This window comes from Myripristis murdjan, chromosome 15, assembly GCF_902150065.1.
Source record: "Myripristis murdjan chromosome 15, fMyrMur1.1, whole genome shotgun sequence".
Lineage (NCBI taxonomy): Eukaryota > Metazoa > Chordata > Actinopteri > Holocentriformes > Holocentridae > Myripristis > Myripristis murdjan.
This window is the reverse complement of record NC_043994.1, coordinates 1,064,147-1,081,695: the sequence shown is the minus strand read 5'-3', so window position 1 is coordinate 1,081,695 and position 17,549 is coordinate 1,064,147. Positions and strand designations below refer to the sequence as shown.

At 41.1% G+C, this 17,549-nt stretch overlaps 1 protein-coding gene across 1 annotated transcript in view; it reads left to right on the top strand.

Annotated features, from left to right (window-relative positions):
• Positions 1–513: 513 nt before the first annotated feature.
• The window catches only part of pcca (propionyl-CoA carboxylase subunit alpha), a 42,462-nt gene continuing 25,426 nt past the window's right edge, over positions 514–17,549 (top strand). The window contains exons 1-8 of the mRNA XM_030070225.1: positions 514–649; positions 2,184–2,261; positions 3,975–4,022; positions 5,143–5,211; positions 8,697–8,810; positions 9,755–9,808; positions 15,133–15,264; positions 15,776–15,812. Of these exons, the coding sequence (XP_029926085.1) occupies positions 596–649; positions 2,184–2,261; positions 3,975–4,022; positions 5,143–5,211; positions 8,697–8,810; positions 9,755–9,808; positions 15,133–15,264; positions 15,776–15,812 (586 nt within the window). The 5' untranslated portion in view covers positions 514–595. The remainder of the gene's footprint in view (positions 650–2,183; positions 2,262–3,974; positions 4,023–5,142; positions 5,212–8,696; positions 8,811–9,754; positions 9,809–15,132; positions 15,265–15,775; positions 15,813–17,549) is intronic.

Below are 17,549 nucleotides of genomic sequence, written 5' to 3'. Positions count from 1 at the left end.
AAGTTTCATTTCATTACAGAATAAGCAGTCCAGAAGAAAAAAAAAACATTTGATTTTAAAAGTAATTAGAATGTTGATTGATCGATCGATCGATTAATTCATACTTCACTATCAGCAGGGGCTGAAATTATTCGTGCATCAACAGTAGCTCCATTTGTAACAGCACATAACAAAAAAGAAATTAGGAAAAGAAAATGCATACATTTATATTACATGGCAATCACAGAGGATACAACTTGGTGCAGATATGAAAGCTGCTCAGCGGACATTTGATCTGGGATTTCGCTCCTCGTTTAACTTTAGGATTGACTGACACACAATGGAGTGTTTCATCCTGCCCGGAATGTTGGGGACTGAGGACTTGTGTCAAGTGTGCGCTGCGTGAACAGGCACAAGAACATGTGGTCTTCATAAGCGGAGCTGAGACACTGGGCAACTATGTTGCGGTTGTCGTTTCAAGTAATACCTGGCGAGAAGTCTCTCTTTCACACATACGCTCTCTACATACATACGTTTATATCGCTGTGATTGGACAAAGAGGAGACGCCCCTGCTGAAACGTCATCACGTCGCGGCGACCCTTGCAGCACGGCAACATGGCGGCCTACAGCATCGTTCCAGCCTTCAAGAGACTCTTGTCTGCTGTAAAGGTGAGATTACTAAAGCGTGTTTGCGCTTCTTTCCTCAACTTGTAAGAAACAATTACCGGCAGAGACCGTGGCGGCTGTGTGTTTAGCAGACAGCGCGAGCCTGACAGCAGCCAACACGGTTAGCTAGCCCGGCTAACCCCAGCCCCTGAGTGCCACAAGTTAGTAACGTTACTCTGCTCCCTGGACAGCCGGGAATAACAGCTCGAAGGGTCCAGCCAGGATGATAAGGTAGCCTCTGTCATTGCAACTGAAATAAAGTGCGTTGCTGCAAAAAGTTCGTAAGTAACAGCGGTTTGCGTTTCCTCTGGCGGCGATGCTCACTGTCAATGTCAAAGCAGACCTTGTAGAGACAGACGTGTACCCCGGAGCGGCGACGGTCACTTCACCTCAAACTTAAATACAATCAATCAATCAATCAATCTGACAGTGTCTCACGTTTCTTCGCACACTAAAAGAACAAAGTGTTCTGTGATTTAATAGGAATAATGTTTTCGAAGTAGCGATGTTTGGTCAAGTCAAAAGTCTCGCCACACAACAGCAAAGGTCGAAATACTTGGTCGACACACTTGAAACATGTTTTGCATGTAAAAGAAAAGGCAAGCACGGCGTCTGGCGTGTGCTTGATCAGGCAGGCTCATTAGGACACTGGTGTCAGGTGTGATGTGACACGTGATTGTTGACTACATGATTGTCTCCCAAAACAACATAAAGACAAGCTCTAATCTTTTAAGTGGGTGAAAAAGTTGCAATTTTGTAATTATTTACAAAAACTGCACAGCAAAAGATATGAAACATATTATAACTTGGACACAAATGCAGGCATAAAAATGCATAAATCCTGCATAAAGCCTTTCACAAGCATGTAACCCTTTGAAACCTGAGCAAATTATCTTTCTCTCAAAAGCACATGAAAAAGTTAATGTGTAAATTAGCAAGAATGTTAGTAAAACATTACAAGAATGTGATAAAAAAAGATTAGCCAAACAACCCCAAAACAGAAAATGAAACACCAGATCCCCCAAACAAGCAAACAAAACTATTGAAAATGATAATAAATATACTTTTAAATTAAATTACAAGAAATTGTGACGCTATTAATTTAAGCTGAACACTGTTTACCATGAATTTTCATAGTAGCTGTCCCAGACAGCAAATATTAGAGGATACACAAAAATAGATAGATTACCCCTTCAAAACATAACAAAACAAAAAATGAATTGAATTTTCTTTGTTGGATATATGTGAAAATTAGATTTTTTTTTTTTATAAGTGGCACTTTTTAGACAGCCTTTTAATTAGTACTTTAATGTGCAGAATAAGTAATCGATTTCATGAATTTCCATGAATATGTGCATGCATTTTTAATAATGCAAATCTTTAGTTTTCATGTATGTTCTTAGTCCCTGATGTTAATAGTTACATTGAACTTTTGCTGATATGGAACAATAATCTCTGAATATTAAAACCTTGCTTGCAGCACCTAGAAAATGTATTTTCCATGTGCATAACATGGTGTGTTCTGTGTGTTTTGCAGCATGCTCCATTACAGACTAGATGCTGCACAGTGGCCTGCAAAGCACAATACTCGACCATCTGTGATCCCAATGAAAAGGTGATGTGCTGCTTTCTTCTCTTGGAATTACAATACGTGTCTGTCTATATTCATCCCATTTCTCCCACAGTTTTCTGAAACCATATCAAACCATACTGGCACCACAGAAAAAAACACATGGGTTCTGAGGCACATGCAGAATTGCAAGAGCAACTTAAGATGGTCTGCGGTTGCACAAAGCTTGGAACACTTCTGGTCTTGATTCTTTGACATTTCTTCTGCTCTACTACTCCCTACTCTTTGTCCTCTTATTGCTAGTTTTGAGGTCACATCAGATAAGAAACCTAATCCCAACAACCCATCAGTAAAAACCTCTCGCATCCTCCCATGTTTTTGGTAAAGTGGCTGATATTGTTCAACTGGAAAAATGTGCCAACTAGAGATGGACCCTCAGCAGTTTGCATTCAGAACCAACAGATCCACAGAGGATGCCATCTCCACTGCTCTCCACTCAGTCTTCACTCACCTGGAGAAAAGCAGCACCTACATCAGAATGCTGTTTGTTGATTTCAGCTCAGCTTTCAACACAATCTCCCCCATGAAGCTGATTGGAAAACTGAACACTTTGGGCATCAGTACCACTCTCTGCAACTGGATACTGGACTTCCTCACAAACAGACCCCAGTCAGTTCGGATTGGCAGTCTCTCCTCCAACGCTCTAGTGCTCAACACCGGAGCTCCCCAGGGCTGTGTGCTCAGCCCCCTCCTGTTCACGCTGTACACCCACGACTGCAACCCCCGACATGGAGAGAACTCTATTGTGAAGTTCGCGGATGACACCACCATCATCGGCCGGATTTCCAACAATGATGAGTTTTCATATCGGGAGGAAATCAACCATCTTGCAGAATGGTGCACAGAAAACAACCTACTGCTCAACGTCAGCAAAACCAAAGAGCTGATAGTTGATTTTCAAAAAAAGGAGGCAAAGACACACAACCCTGTCTACATCAGTGGAGCTGAGGTGGAGCAAGTGAGCAGTTTTAAGTTCCTGGGAATCAACATAACAGAGAACCTGACATGGACTTCACATATCTCTGCCCTGGTTAAAAAAGCTCAGAAACGGCTGTATTTCTTAAGGAAACTTAAGAAAGCAAAATTCCCACGCCAAGTTCTTGTCAGCAAAGGAGCGATTGAAAGCATCCTGACTGGAAACATCACAAACTGGCATGGGATGTGCACGGCCCAGGACAGGAAGACTCTGCAACGAGTGATTAAAACTGCCCAAAACATCATTGGCACCCATCTACCAAGCATCAGTGATATCGGGGAGGTGAGGTGCCTGCGCAGAGCCAAAAGGATCCTAAAAGACAACACCCACCCCAGCCACAGCCTGTCCTGCTGCCATCACTAAATGCACCATCTGAACTCCCCCAGGCTTAATAATTCTGTTTTCTACACAATCAATCAAATTTTTACATTATAATTTCCATTTTCACTGGCAAAGCTGTTAAAATGATGGTGTGTGTGTGTGTGTTGTGATATTTCCAAAATTCCGTATTAAATTTTGTTCAGATTTATCGCAAAGGTTTTAAAGACTTTACATTTAACTCTCAGATACTTGAAAATGAAATTTCAGATTTTAAGATGTTGGCTGTGTTGCTAGAGTTGGTTCATGCCAGTGAGAGAGGAGGGTTGAGAAGGGTGTTAGAATGGAGGGTTTGTTGTGAAAACGAGTTGCTGTGCTAACCTGTGCGCTGTTTCCTTCCACAGACGTTTGATAAGATCCTGATTGCCAACAGAGGAGAGATCGCCTGCAGGGTAGGACAGGCTCATACATAACTAACTAATGATCCACTCCTCAGTCAGCCGCCCATCATAACCAGTGACAGATAGGTCATCCCTTTTACCAATAGCCCATCCAGTTCTGTTGCAAGGAAAATGGCCTCTCCATCTTGTTAGCTAATTTTCCATGTTTAAATATAGAGCTTTGTAATAATAAATGACTACAAAGGAACAAAAAAAACCTACTTTCTTGAATTTTTATATAAAATCCTGTTCTTTAATTCTGCAATCAGTATGTTTTAGAGGTTACTTTAATGGCCCTGGAGTTGGTCAATATATTTTCCACTAGTACCTACTCGGCTCAACTCAGCTCACCTCTGTTTCGATGGTTTTCCATTACAATTGAGTACCACCTCGCCAACGGTGGTGTCGTCATAGCAAGGCGGCCACACCGCCAAGCACAGAAAAGTCTCCACCTCTTCATTTGACCATGATACCGGTTTGCTTGCCATTTTCCAACTTTGTCAACTTCAGCGATGATCAATGCGCACGGTTGCTGTTGCCGTTTTCTTTTAAAAATGCCGGGTCTGGTTTTCGTGAAGGAGTCACTCGTGTCGTCACTCCCTGTTCAATCAGTGGCCTGCACCGCATTTATGTCACATTTCAGCTCGACTCAGCTCGCTTGGAACCCCGGCTGAGTAGGTACTAAAATAGTACCTGGTACCAGGTACTACCACCTAATGGAAAAGCTTACAAACTGAGTAGAGTCGAGCTGAGTAGGTATTAGTGGAAAAGCGCCAATATAAAACACTGTGAGCAATCAAACCTCACCTGACCCATCCAATCAAAGTCTTAATCTCATCTTATGTCCCCTGCCAAGCACTATATTGTTTCATTGTGACTTTCAGTAGCTTTTAGTGGCTGTACTCTGGTGGATCAGTTTACATAAAGACATTTAGAGGAAAGACTGAGAAAAGAAAAATATTCTGTGCTACTTAACTCCTGACCCTGAAGAGGACTGCTGAGTCGAAATGCATTCAAACAGTCAGAACATCTCTGTAGCTAAATAAAGGACTTTTTAGATTGTCAACTGACAAGGACTTATCAGTGCAGAGTGAGAAAAATAAAGTGTTAATGTTTTATGCTTCTTTTCCAGGTGATCAAGACATGTAGGAAGATGGGCATCCAGACTGTAGCAGTTCACAGCGACGTAGATTCCAGTGCTGTGAGTTACCAAATCTGTTACCCCACCCCCTTCAGTCCTCCCTAAAAACTAAGTTCAAACTGCAAGACTGCTGAAGTTATTCAGACCAAGGCCATGTCCACACTAAGCCAGGTACATTTGAAATGCACATGTGTTATGTAGAGCCAAAGTCATGTAGGCCTGCTCATGTGCAGGAGGGGACACAGGGATATCTGTCTTTATCTAGCAGAACAGCCATGGAAGAGAGTTCCTTGTTTAAGTGCTGACAACTGCTGAATGTTTTGGCTTGTACAATAGTCTACCTACAAAGACAAAGACACACATTTGAAGTTTGTAAGCATTACTTATTTTTCCAGTGTGGCGAAGAGGGGGATTAGACTGTAGAATAACCTTAAAGATCTTGCCTCCAGATCAAGTTGTAGACCAATTAGAGCCACCAATGATATCTCTAACTCAGACTGGATAACAACAGTGAGCTCTATGGCCTTGTTCAGACTGCCAGCCCAAATATGTTTTTTCTCATATTCACATTGTATCCACATCGATTTTAGAAAGTCTAGACAGCCAAAACCACGTGAATTTGCAAATTGGATCCAAACCACATTTAGAGGTGATTTGAAATGCGAGTCCAATAGGATTTCTACAGATGCATGTCAGTCTGGATGCTCAAATAGGATTTCAAAGTGTCTTTTGCATCACTCACAACATGACAAACAGGGACAACATCAGATCCAGAGTGGCAGAAGTGCATGGTCTGAATACAAGTGGACAGCTGTCAGTCTGTCTGTACACACCTGGCATTAACATTTGTCTCACTTGCCCACTTGTGTTTGGATCTCGCTTTACCACCCTATATGCAACTAACCGCATATCATTTCAGAGAAGGAGGAAGCGAGGGAGGTAGAGAGGGAGGCTGAGACAGAGAGAGAGAGACAGAGAGAGGCATTTAACAGGCAGCAGATATTTAACAAAAGGGGACATCCTTGCGTGCTCCAGGCTCATTTTAATGTGGCTGTTGATCACTGAGGACATATTTTACCTGTTACAGGCTTGACTCGATCAAATTCAGGCTCAGATTATTTAATTATTCCAGCGGGTCTGAGAGGGTTCTCATGTAGGTGGATAAATTGACGTGTAATATTTCTGTGGTACTCCTGTAGTAACTGCAACATGCACATATGCGTGGCTGCTATAATATTTCTATAGTATTCCTGTAGAAACTCTATCGCATCTAGGGTTAGAAAGAATGTATTTAATTGTTCCAGGGTGCAAAATTTAAGAACTGTCGCTACCTCCAAATTGGAAGAAAAAACACTGCATATTGTCAGTATATATTTTAGAGACCCTCCAATTTTCTTGTATCATATTTTTAGGGGAGCTCATGTTTTAAGAAGGGGAGTTTTTATTCATTAACCAGCTGCTTTATAGCCGCCCTGAACTTCAGTTTGCATTTGATCCATCAGCTGACAGTGCAGCTGCACTGGGCAGAGTCAGCTCAGATATTTTTTTGACTGGAAAAGTGATGGTCTGGCTGGTGTCAAGGGTGTTGGGCTGGACAAGACAGAAGGCGTCAGGTGAGTGGACGGACCTTCAATGCGTCCTGGGACACAAGTCTGTTTACAGCTCTAATGTGATGCGGACACAAGCATCCCAGCTTGCGAATGCGTCCTGAGATCCGGTCACTAAAGGTGCATTCAGGATGCATTTCTGCTGTTTACGCCTGAACTCAGAGGTGTCAGCTTGTATTCAGATTTCTCAGGACGGTTGTTAATACCAGGTGGGAACAGCTTCAAACTGTCTTCCCACTTTGGGTGGAGGCTTCTGGACATTTCTCATGCTTACCACAATCAAATTGGTAGGTGACGTCTAAACACACAAATCCAATCTGATCATCACTTGCAAATAACAGTATGGATAGTCTGTCTTAAAGATCTGATTTGAGAAGCTAATGTGACTTGCCTGCAGTTTGAACAACGCCTTATAGATGAACTGTGCTCCACATCACAATTACTACATTTATATGCACACAGGGAACCATATTATACTGTGGGTAAGTCTGTTAAGGAGAATGGAGTGAACACGTCAGTCGGCCTCTTGTGGCGATTTCCCCCATGGGGCGGTTCATGTCTTTCATTTCCTTATATTTTCATCAGATGTAATGTAGACATAAAATCGTTGAGCATTATTCAGTGAACGTAGAATGTAAAAATTTTACCCTCCCAAGTGTTGTACAGTGTGTATATTTATGTTCCCCTGTTACAATTGGCCTTATAGTTCAATGTTTCTTGCATTATCCAATGTATTATATAGTTCAGGACAGCTTGACCGCCAGCAGAAGACAGATAAAACAGGAGCCAGATGTACCTTCTCTATCTTGTTAGTTAGGTCTGTTGCATTAGATACACGCCGAGTCAACATTCACATACATAGCATAACACATTCTAGAAACAAGGCATGGACAGTGGTTGGCCTGTCCATGTCCGGGTAACTGGCCAATTATTCTCAGTTGCGTGTCAGTCCAACCTCTGTACGGGGCAGGCCCAGCCCAAGAACATAAATGTGCATCATTTCCTGATATCGGGGCTCATTCTGACTGAGATCCTGCGGGAGCTCTGTCACACTGAGACCAGCGCTGCCTTGCATGTGACCAAAATAAATGTTGCATCAGAAAATTGAAGATTGACTCCGGTCTGTTCCTGGGCTTTCAACAAAAGAATCGGGTGCTAACACCCCTATCCGCTCTTATACTGCATATGTCTGCACGGAAAAAGCCATATAGAAATTCAAATAAGCCTATACACACTATAATCACACACTATGATATGTATTTATCCCTTACCCCTTTTATGAAACCAGCTTTCTCATTAACATGGTGTTTGAGAAATCAGGTAAATTAGGTGTCCAAATGTGGAAGATAATCCAATTACTAAAATGTGTGTATGTGTGGATTTTGAGTAATTGGAGTCAGGTAATATGTAAACCTGTGACCTCATTTCCTGCCATAATTTGGTTACTCACAATAATCTACTTTCTTGTTTGCATGTAAACATAGTAAATGTGTAAAACAGCACTTAGAGAAACCACATAATAAGTAGCAGTAGCACCTCCCTGGAAAGGCAAGCTGAAGGCCATGTGGTAATCATCAGAGCCCATCCCCCTGCAACAACACACACACACACACATTTTACCACCTTGTTGAGCCAGATGCTTATGCTAATCCCATGGAATTTGTTCTTGTGGTGACAATGTCTGTCACTCACTCAGCATGGGGGATGGAGGAGGTGTGTCTGTGTGTCTGTGTGTCGGTCTACCTAGTGGTTTTGATATTGTATCATTCAGACCACACACTGGAGTTTTTTTTTTGTTTGTTTTTTTAAGGTGAAATTATACTTAATTGCTAACAAGTTACATGTGTATCTGAGTCTCATCATTTTGAATGAGGTGGAATGTATGCAAAAGTGAAAGTGAAGCTGACTTGGGGTATATGTGTGTGTGTATGTCTTCAGGTCCACGTAAAGATGGCTGATGAGGCCGTATGTGTTGGCCCTGCTCCCACCGGTAAGAGCTATCTCAACATGGATGCCATTATGGATGCCATCAGATCAACGGGAGCACAGGCTGTAAGAATTTATATAAATTACATGCAAACCATATTCCGATTCGGGTCAGTATTCTGGTTAAGGTAATATGAGACTATTGACAGCCACACTGTTTTACTCTGCCCTGCAGAGGGATTGTCTGTACACACAAACCTTTGCCACATATACAATGATGGCATTCTGAGCACGTTTACATGCACACCTTGTTCCTGTATTAACCGGAATATTTGCAATATTCCGGTTGAGCACGTGTCATGTAAACACGCACCGAACCCGATTAAGGTCATATTCTGGTTGGAGAAAATTCCGCATAAGACCCCTGGCATATGCCTGTTCTTACCAGAATATTGTGCAATGTAAACACTTTAATTGGACAACGCCCCATACCGGAATATTCAGTTACGTCTGCGCATGCAACCGGAATATTGAGGATATTCTGAATAATACAGGAATATGGTGTGCATGTAAACATGGTCAGCGACTTTCCCATCCCTAGTACTTCCTTTCAGAAATAAAGTTTGCCCAAATGTCTCTTCTATTCTCAGCTCAAGTAATGAGCTATGGTTTCATGTGTGTATTTCTGGCATTTTTTCTTTTTTTATGTCTTTTTTTGTAAATAAACATTTCGTTTCAATTTCATCAAATCTTTGTCAGCAAATATTAATTTTTGTTTAGTTCTTGCATCATTTTTGTCCTGGAAAAAGTGTCACTGTCAGCAAAATTAGCACTGGGATGGATGAGTGATGGAATGATCTGTTCCCAGTTCTGTGCCCAGTTCTGTTGAAACAGTCCAGCTGTATGTTTAGAAATACAACCAGTTGTTTCTCAGCTGCTGGACTGTTGACCTCCAACACGGCCACCAGAGAGTGCATTATGTTGTCTGGAACTCGTAGTTTGTAGCATTGTGTTCATAAGCCGTAGCAACAAACAATATGAAGAGATGCTGTTTTTCTTTATTTGTGTAGGTTCATCCTGGCTATGGATTTCTGTCTGAAAACAAAGAGTTTGCCCAACGACTGGTAAGTAACACCAGTGCACAGTGTTTCTCTTTCCTTATCCCTCACAAACCACACATGCCCTCTGTTCTTATCTGTAACATTCAAGGTGTGACTGATAGTCAAAAAGAAAAACATATCTCAAGGAGTCACAGTCAAAAGACTGCACTGATAAACTGTGGAATGGATTTCAGGTTTCTCTAGATAAACACCACAAGGTGGTCCTAATGAAAGCTTTACTGAATAAAACGGCTGGCTTAAATCTGGATTAGCATTTTACTGATTGATGTAGGGTTCCCATGCATCCTGGAGAACTTGGAAATTTATATACTTATTTTCCAGCCATGGAAAACAGCTAGAAAATTCAATTGGTAAAATGTCCTGGAAATACTAATGACATTCTGGAAAATTTTGAAGTTTGGCTAAGATTACTTATTGAGATGTTTGACTCAGCTCATATTGCACACCTGATTCCCTGTTTTTAGCAACCATTCATACCCAGCTCTTGTGTTTTGGCACACTGCAATGTCACGTGTATGGAAGACCAAATACGTCAAAAACACACAAAGCAGACGCCTTGATCAACATGGTGTTGTCAAGCTGATTTTATGCTGCTAGCATATTAGCATTAATGTTTTTGGGGATTTCTGGTCTATTATACAGTCACAGTGGAGAGAGACAGGAAAAATCGCCTAGTATGTCGACGTATTCCAAGAATTTGCCTTGCTGACTTGATGCACAGAGCACAAATACAGGAGAATACACTTAAAACTTACATGACATAGGCCCTGTTCACACCTGGCATTAACATGCATCTTGGGTGATCTGATACAAGTGCACAGTTTTAAGTACATCCATTCACACCTGGCATTACAATGCATCTCCATATGTGACCACTTGTGATCAGATCTCACTTCCCTGCTCCATATGCAAATAAACTTGTACATCATTTTCCATTTGCAAAGACCAAATGTGTTGTTGTTTTTAACCGGTGGAAGGCAGCAATGCACTTCACGTGCCTAGTCTGCCAGAAATTTAAAGAAGAATCCCTCTTGCTTGTTGTTTCTTCTTGTTTTTCACTTGACAATACCGCCGCTGCCACGCAAATGAGTACGTACTAGTGCAGAGGACGTTTGTTGAGTGGGCGGTCTTTCAGTGTAGCCCAGGACACATTCGCATACACACTGCTAAAAGAATGCGGCCATATGTGGCCAACACCACCTCTGAATGTGGTCTAAGCACTGGGATCTTAATGCGTCTTGGGTGCATTCAGACCTGTACTTAGAGCTGGTCGGATCAGCTGGTGGTGTTGGCAGATTCTTCATTTCCTATGATGTTGGCGACTGCACTTGCAGCTGGTCACATCTGCCAGCATGTGGAACCTCTAGTTTAAAACATGACAATACTGTGTCAAATGTGTTAGATTTCTTCTCTCTTATCCAATTACCCCGTGTGTTTTCTCTCATATTCATTTATTGTTTCATAACTTTGTTTAGCTATGTTCTATCAAAATTGAATTCATGTCATATTGACTTTGATATACGTACATGAGCATGGTGGCCTCCTCAGGTCACTTCACAGTGTAAGGATTAGGGCTTGAGATGGAGTGTGTGAGTGAAATTACCTTCAGCTGCTGCTGTGTGTTTGTGTCTAGGTTTGTGTGTGTGTGTGTGTGTGTGTGTGTGTGTGTGTGTGTGTGTGTGTGTGTGGAAATGGAGATGTCATAACATTAGCACCTGAATAGAACCCTAGTGTGTGAAACAGCAGGCTGCCAGTTAGTGCAGCTTCATGCATTGCAAACGTGCACCCCCTCTTCTTCCCCGCAAGCATTGCCTCTGGGCTGTGGTGGAGGAAGGGGGGCATATGAGTGTGTTGGGGGTTGGCTGGGGCAGATTGGGGGTAAGGACCCTCTTAGCATGAGAAAGAGCCTGGAGCTGAATAGAGAAGTGGGATGGCAAAGTGGCGGGGGTGCCTGATTGTGATAATGTAACTGGAGGTAGTGGACAATGAGACCGTTTTGCATCATGGAAATATACGTCAGAAACAAACAAACCTGTAAAAGAAAAAAAAAAAAACTTTTCAGGTTGCACCCGAGCTAGTAGCCTTTAACGGTTGTGGAAGTAGAAGTAATAGTTACTAGTTGCATTAGTAATTATTACTTCTAGTTAATAGAGAACATTAAAAGTAGTTTGTTACATTACACAACACCAAAACATAGAAACACAATCTAAACATAAGATATACAGTGGAAGGCATTAGCTAAACTACTATACTACTGACTGCTTGTCAGTTTGTTCCAAACTAATGTTTTCACTTGATTTATTCAACACTATAGTAGTTTGTCTAGTTGACAATCACAATCAAAACCTGCCATGAAAGTTCAAGTTAAATCTGGTGCACTACATCACATAGCAGCATAAATGTTCAATATATTGTCTTTACAACTACATAAGTAGTTGCGTTAATAATAGCATAAGTAGTTCTAGTTGTGTGGGACAGCTTGGAGACCCATTTTGCAAAATGTAATATTTCTCTTCCCACCTGAGCTGTTGTGTAGGACGGTAGTGGTGCTCTTTTCCTTTCATTGTTACTGAGTGCTGGATACTGGCTGGATGCTCCAAATGCTCACTGTTAATGTCAATGGCAGGAGGCTACCATGCTTAAAAATAATTGCCTTAATCTACTCAGAAGTTTATCATCACTTTACAAGTGTTGTTTTCCCAAACAAATCTGCACTTATGATTATCAAATCCACATGGATGATAGTTTTGCTCATATTGTTATAACTGTATTTCTTATCAACATTTGGAAAGATCCCTCTAACTTCTGCACTTCTGTGTAACTCCACACCAGAATAGCAGTAGCCACCAGAGACGGAAGTAGATGGTTTGAGTTTGCTATCATTTATTGTCTTTACTAAAGTAGCAAATTTATATTAGCTACATTGTCTAGTCCCCTCTATCGGACATGTTTCATGTATCTTTCAGGCTTCTGTCAGCCACTGTTGTAACTGAGGACTGACACAGAGATTAGACTACATAAGAAGAGTTCTGATAATGTTTATTTATTTATTTATTTATTTTTTTTTTGTAGACCACAGTCAACATTCTTTACACCATACAGGTCTTAAAGAATTCTGCCACACATCATGAAACTAAGACTTTGTTTCTATATCAGTTTGAGTGGATTAAGGTGGTTATTTTTAAGTCCACCTCCATAGCAGGAGGCTAACAGTTAGCATTTGGAGCATTCAGCCAGCATCCAGCACTCAGTAACAATGAGAGCAAGAGAGCAACACTACTGTCTTACACAACAGGGAAAGTGAAATAATGAGTCAACCGGTATTTTAAGTCCATCCGAGGGCAAATGCTGTCAGTTTAACTTGTCCAATTTTGACAGAGGAACCAAGCAATTGTCTGTGCTAAAACCTATTAAACTGATGACTGAGGTTCTGGGTCTGTTCACTATGTGGTTGGCAGCTGGAGGTTTGATGCAGTGCTGCCCAACAGGTCATATGAGACTATTGACAGCCACACTGTTTTACTCTGCCCTGCAGAGGGATTGTCTGTACACACAAACCTTTGCCACATATACAATGATGGCATTCTGAGCACGTTTACATGCACACCTTATTCCTGTATTAACCGGAATATTTGCAATATTCCGGTTGAGCACGTGTCATGTAAACACGCACCGAACCCGGTTAAGGTCATATTCTGGTTGGAGAAAATTCCGAATAAGACCCCTGGCATATGCCTGTTCCAACCGGAATATTGGGGCATGTAAACACCTTAGTCGGAAAATGCCCCGAACCGGAATATTCAGTCATGACTGCGCATGCTGGACCTGCATGGAATTCTGTGGCGTCTTTGTTGCTATGGTTACCTGCAAGCGGGGAAAACGGCATGGTGAAGAGCAGCAAGAGCAGTCTGCCTTCAGCTAATGAAAGACTTAAAAATTTTTTTTTTAAGATGGTGAAGTTACAGATTATATGTGGCTGTTGAAATTTAAATGCTTGTGAAAATGAGTGTGACTATTTGCTATAATTGTCACAGTTGAGGGTAAGAATGCATTTGCTAATTTGGCATGTTAGCTAAGGAGCTCCAGGTAAGTTGAGCCTCATTTATCAACACTGTAGGTTTATCAGATCTAGAAATGTTATCAGCCCATATGTGTGTGTATATTCTTCTCTGTAAACTTTTTCTGTTGGAACGCCAACTGTCTCATCCATGAGAGGTGATTTACATATGGTTTGTTTGATGTAACCAAGCAAAGTTGGCATTTCTCCCCCAGGCCAGTGTGTTTGGCTTCGTTTCCACACTTCCTGAAGTAGAATAAGCAGAATTAGCACTGGTTGCATGTCTGCTACTCATTGTCCTGTATGGGAACTGCTGGGCCCATTCACTTTAATTGTGTTATATTAGTAGTGATTGGGGCTCAAATCTGCATAGCAATAACAGTAACAACAGACCTTCATCTGGCTTGTGATACGCCTGAGGGAAGACCAGAATTTAACAGCCAGGAAGTCTTATCCAACCACAACTATAATACAAAAGACCCAGTTGAAAGTAAGTGGAATTGTTTCAAGGAAAGCTCTGGCAGACCAGATTCTTACTGTATCTCTCTATTCTTGATCTTTAAATCTTTACTTTTGGTGGTGGAGGGGGTGGGGGGGTGGGGGGGGTTCAGGAGTTCAGGTAAAAATATGATTAAGCTGAGCCCAAATTTTCAAGCCATACCAGATTTTTACCTGAAAAAGCTCTTAAACAAACCCAAATCTGCACATAATGGCTTTTTCTTAGCTGTAGGCATTAAAAAGCCAAAGCAGTGATTCTGCATGTGTAGCCAAATATTTACAACAGGTATGTACTTCACATTTCTGCATATCTTTTCCCAAAGCAAACAGTTGTATATTTTCAACTCCAGTATCATTTTCCTCTGTTATATCCAGCCATTTAATTCCATTCATTCACTACAATATGAAAATGAACTTTCAGAGACTTCACACTTTCCTCACACCAATATTCCATTACCGTAATGAAGTTGTCCACATTCGTTTTCCTAAAAGCAACCGCACTGTTGTGTTTGGATGACTTGAAATTGGGTGGAGTGAAACTGTCTTTCTAACACAGAAGATAGTCACTGGGGCCAGCTTTACAACTTTGTCTATGAAAGGCAATGACTTTGGTAACTGCAGAAGCAGAACAGTTTTGGTGGATAGTTATGGAGAATTTTGACGAAGTTACTCAGCGGTCGCCATGTTTTTTTTTTTTTTGTTTCTTTGTTTGATTGTTTGTTTTTCTGTTAAAGCCTAACATGGTGATATTATGCTGTGTTCTTGTTTCTAGGCAGCGGAGGGAGTGATGTTCGTTGGTCCAGACACCCATGCTATCCAGGCAATGGGAGATAAGATCCAGAGCAAACTAATTGCTAAAGCTGCCGGGGTCAACACTATACCAGGATTCGACGGAGTCGTCAAGGTGTGCTTACACACACAGGGCAAAAACATGCATCAGACAAAGCATGCACAGACAGCACACACACATATACACACAGACATTAAAATGAAGTTGAGGTTGAAATTGAATCTGACAATCTTTATATAAGAACAAGGTAATTAGTTGCAAAAACAAAAAACATCTCACTCAACTTGTACACATTGCACAAATACCTGCAGTTTGTGTCTGCAACCTATGACTATGAAAAAAGTAAACTGTTTGCACTCTTGGTTATTGTAACAAGCTTAACATGTCATTTGTGCATCCTGTGGTAGTTTAGTCAAATACCCACAGAAATAGATGGAGATTCACACATTTACACCAAAAGTGCAAAAAAGTTTAACCATAAATATGTTTATCCTGATGAACACGCTGGTGTGAAAATCTTATTTATGCGATACAGATGTAAAGAAGACATCAGACTCCAGTAATACTGTAGTTGAGTAGAACCTCTGTGGTAGCACATTAGTGACCACAACTCTCTCTGTCTCAGACTGCTGAGGAAGCTGTGAAGATTGCACAGGATATTGGTGAGTATAGTCACTTTTCCAGACTGTGGATTTGTTTCTTGGTGTGTGTCACAGAACAGAAGCCATATGGCAGAAACTTCCTAACTTGCAATTCCTATCTTAAAGGGATAGTAAACCCAATTACATTACTGTAAATGGGGATTTTATTATTCAGTACTGTTCTTGAGTACTATCTTCATCACCCACCAAGATTTGAGAGTTCCTGAAAGTAACTAATTGTAAGAATACACAGTTTTAAAGGCTGCATTTTCTACAGCATTCCATTCCAGTAGGGCTGGAGTGGAATAGCTAGCCTTATAGTCCTGACCAGTTGCAACTCTGGTAAGACCAGACAACTATCCAGCTAAGTGAAAATATTCTGTTTGTTTGTAATACAACAGCAGATATTGCTAACACTGCTATGAAGTGCACTTGCTAAAAACCTACATTTTGGCAGCGAGTTGATGTGAGAAAACCCATGATTGGTGCCATTACTCCCTTAAGCTCCATGCCGGTGTCCCTCCATTTTTTGATCAACTGCATTCCCTTATGCTGCTGCATCAAACAAAACAAATTTCCCCCACAGAATATCAACAAAGGTACATCTTATCTTATTTAGATGGAAGCCTTTGCCAGCACTTGTTTCTTCTCTTCTGATATAATCCTCCTCATGCTGTGCTAATGAGCTAACAGTTACTGTTCCTGTCATTTGTTGAGGCTAGCACAGGATGTAAGGTGCAGTAGAAGACTCCAATCAAACAGGGGCAGGAGGAATAAAAACTGAGGTTGTATTTTGATTGGATTTCCCCTACTTTTACGTGTGAAAGTAACTTTAATCCCTCCCCAGCCAGTAGGCCTCTCTCTGCATAGAAAGGACTTCAGATTCTCAGTTTCATGATGATTTCTACACCCAATAATGATAATAAAAACATTTAAATAAAAAATTGCATATATTTATGTATTTTAGTTTACCATTGAGTAAAGATGAAGTGGGGAGTGAAGTGGAGGGTAGAAGAGGAGCTCATTCAGGCCGATCTGGAGCTGATACAGAGCTAAAACCAGGAAATAACAACAGGCTGGCTGTAAATTGTATGGTGGGAAGAAGATTCACAGTGATGTCTCAGATTGCAATTTGCCATTTTACTGTAAGAAATGCATGCAATATTGCTTGTAATTAGGGCTGTAGTCTGTTAGTTGACTGGTCGATTTATTGGTCGATACGTTCTTGTTCGACCAAAATCTGATTGGTCGATTATTTGCCGTGTTAATTTGATCAGGAGTAAAGCACTAAGTGCTAATGGGGGTGTTTTCAGAACAACCTGTTTCATAGGTAACAGTCTGTCTTCAGAACACCCCCCTTGTTTTCACAATTTTGGATTAGCCCAACCCACTGGCAGAGACAGACAGGTAGGCCGGTATGTTCTGAAGAAAAAATTAAGCCTGGTTTTCCGAATATTTGCTTAATTAAGAACGTTTAATGAACATTTAGTCCTCTACCATGTCAAAGACGTCGTCAGTGTGGCAGCATTTTACCAGAACAAATGGAAAAAAGTCAAATGCAAACTTTGCAAACAACAGTTTGCGTATCACAGCTCAACGACCAACATGGCATATCACCTAAAAACGGTAAGCTAACTCCATCAGTTTGGAGTATAAACATATCAGAATTAACATTTCAAAGTTTTAGTCTAATAATCGTTTTATAACTGCAGGCGCACACACCCGTGACGACAGCAGCTTGACATAGTACTATTTTGG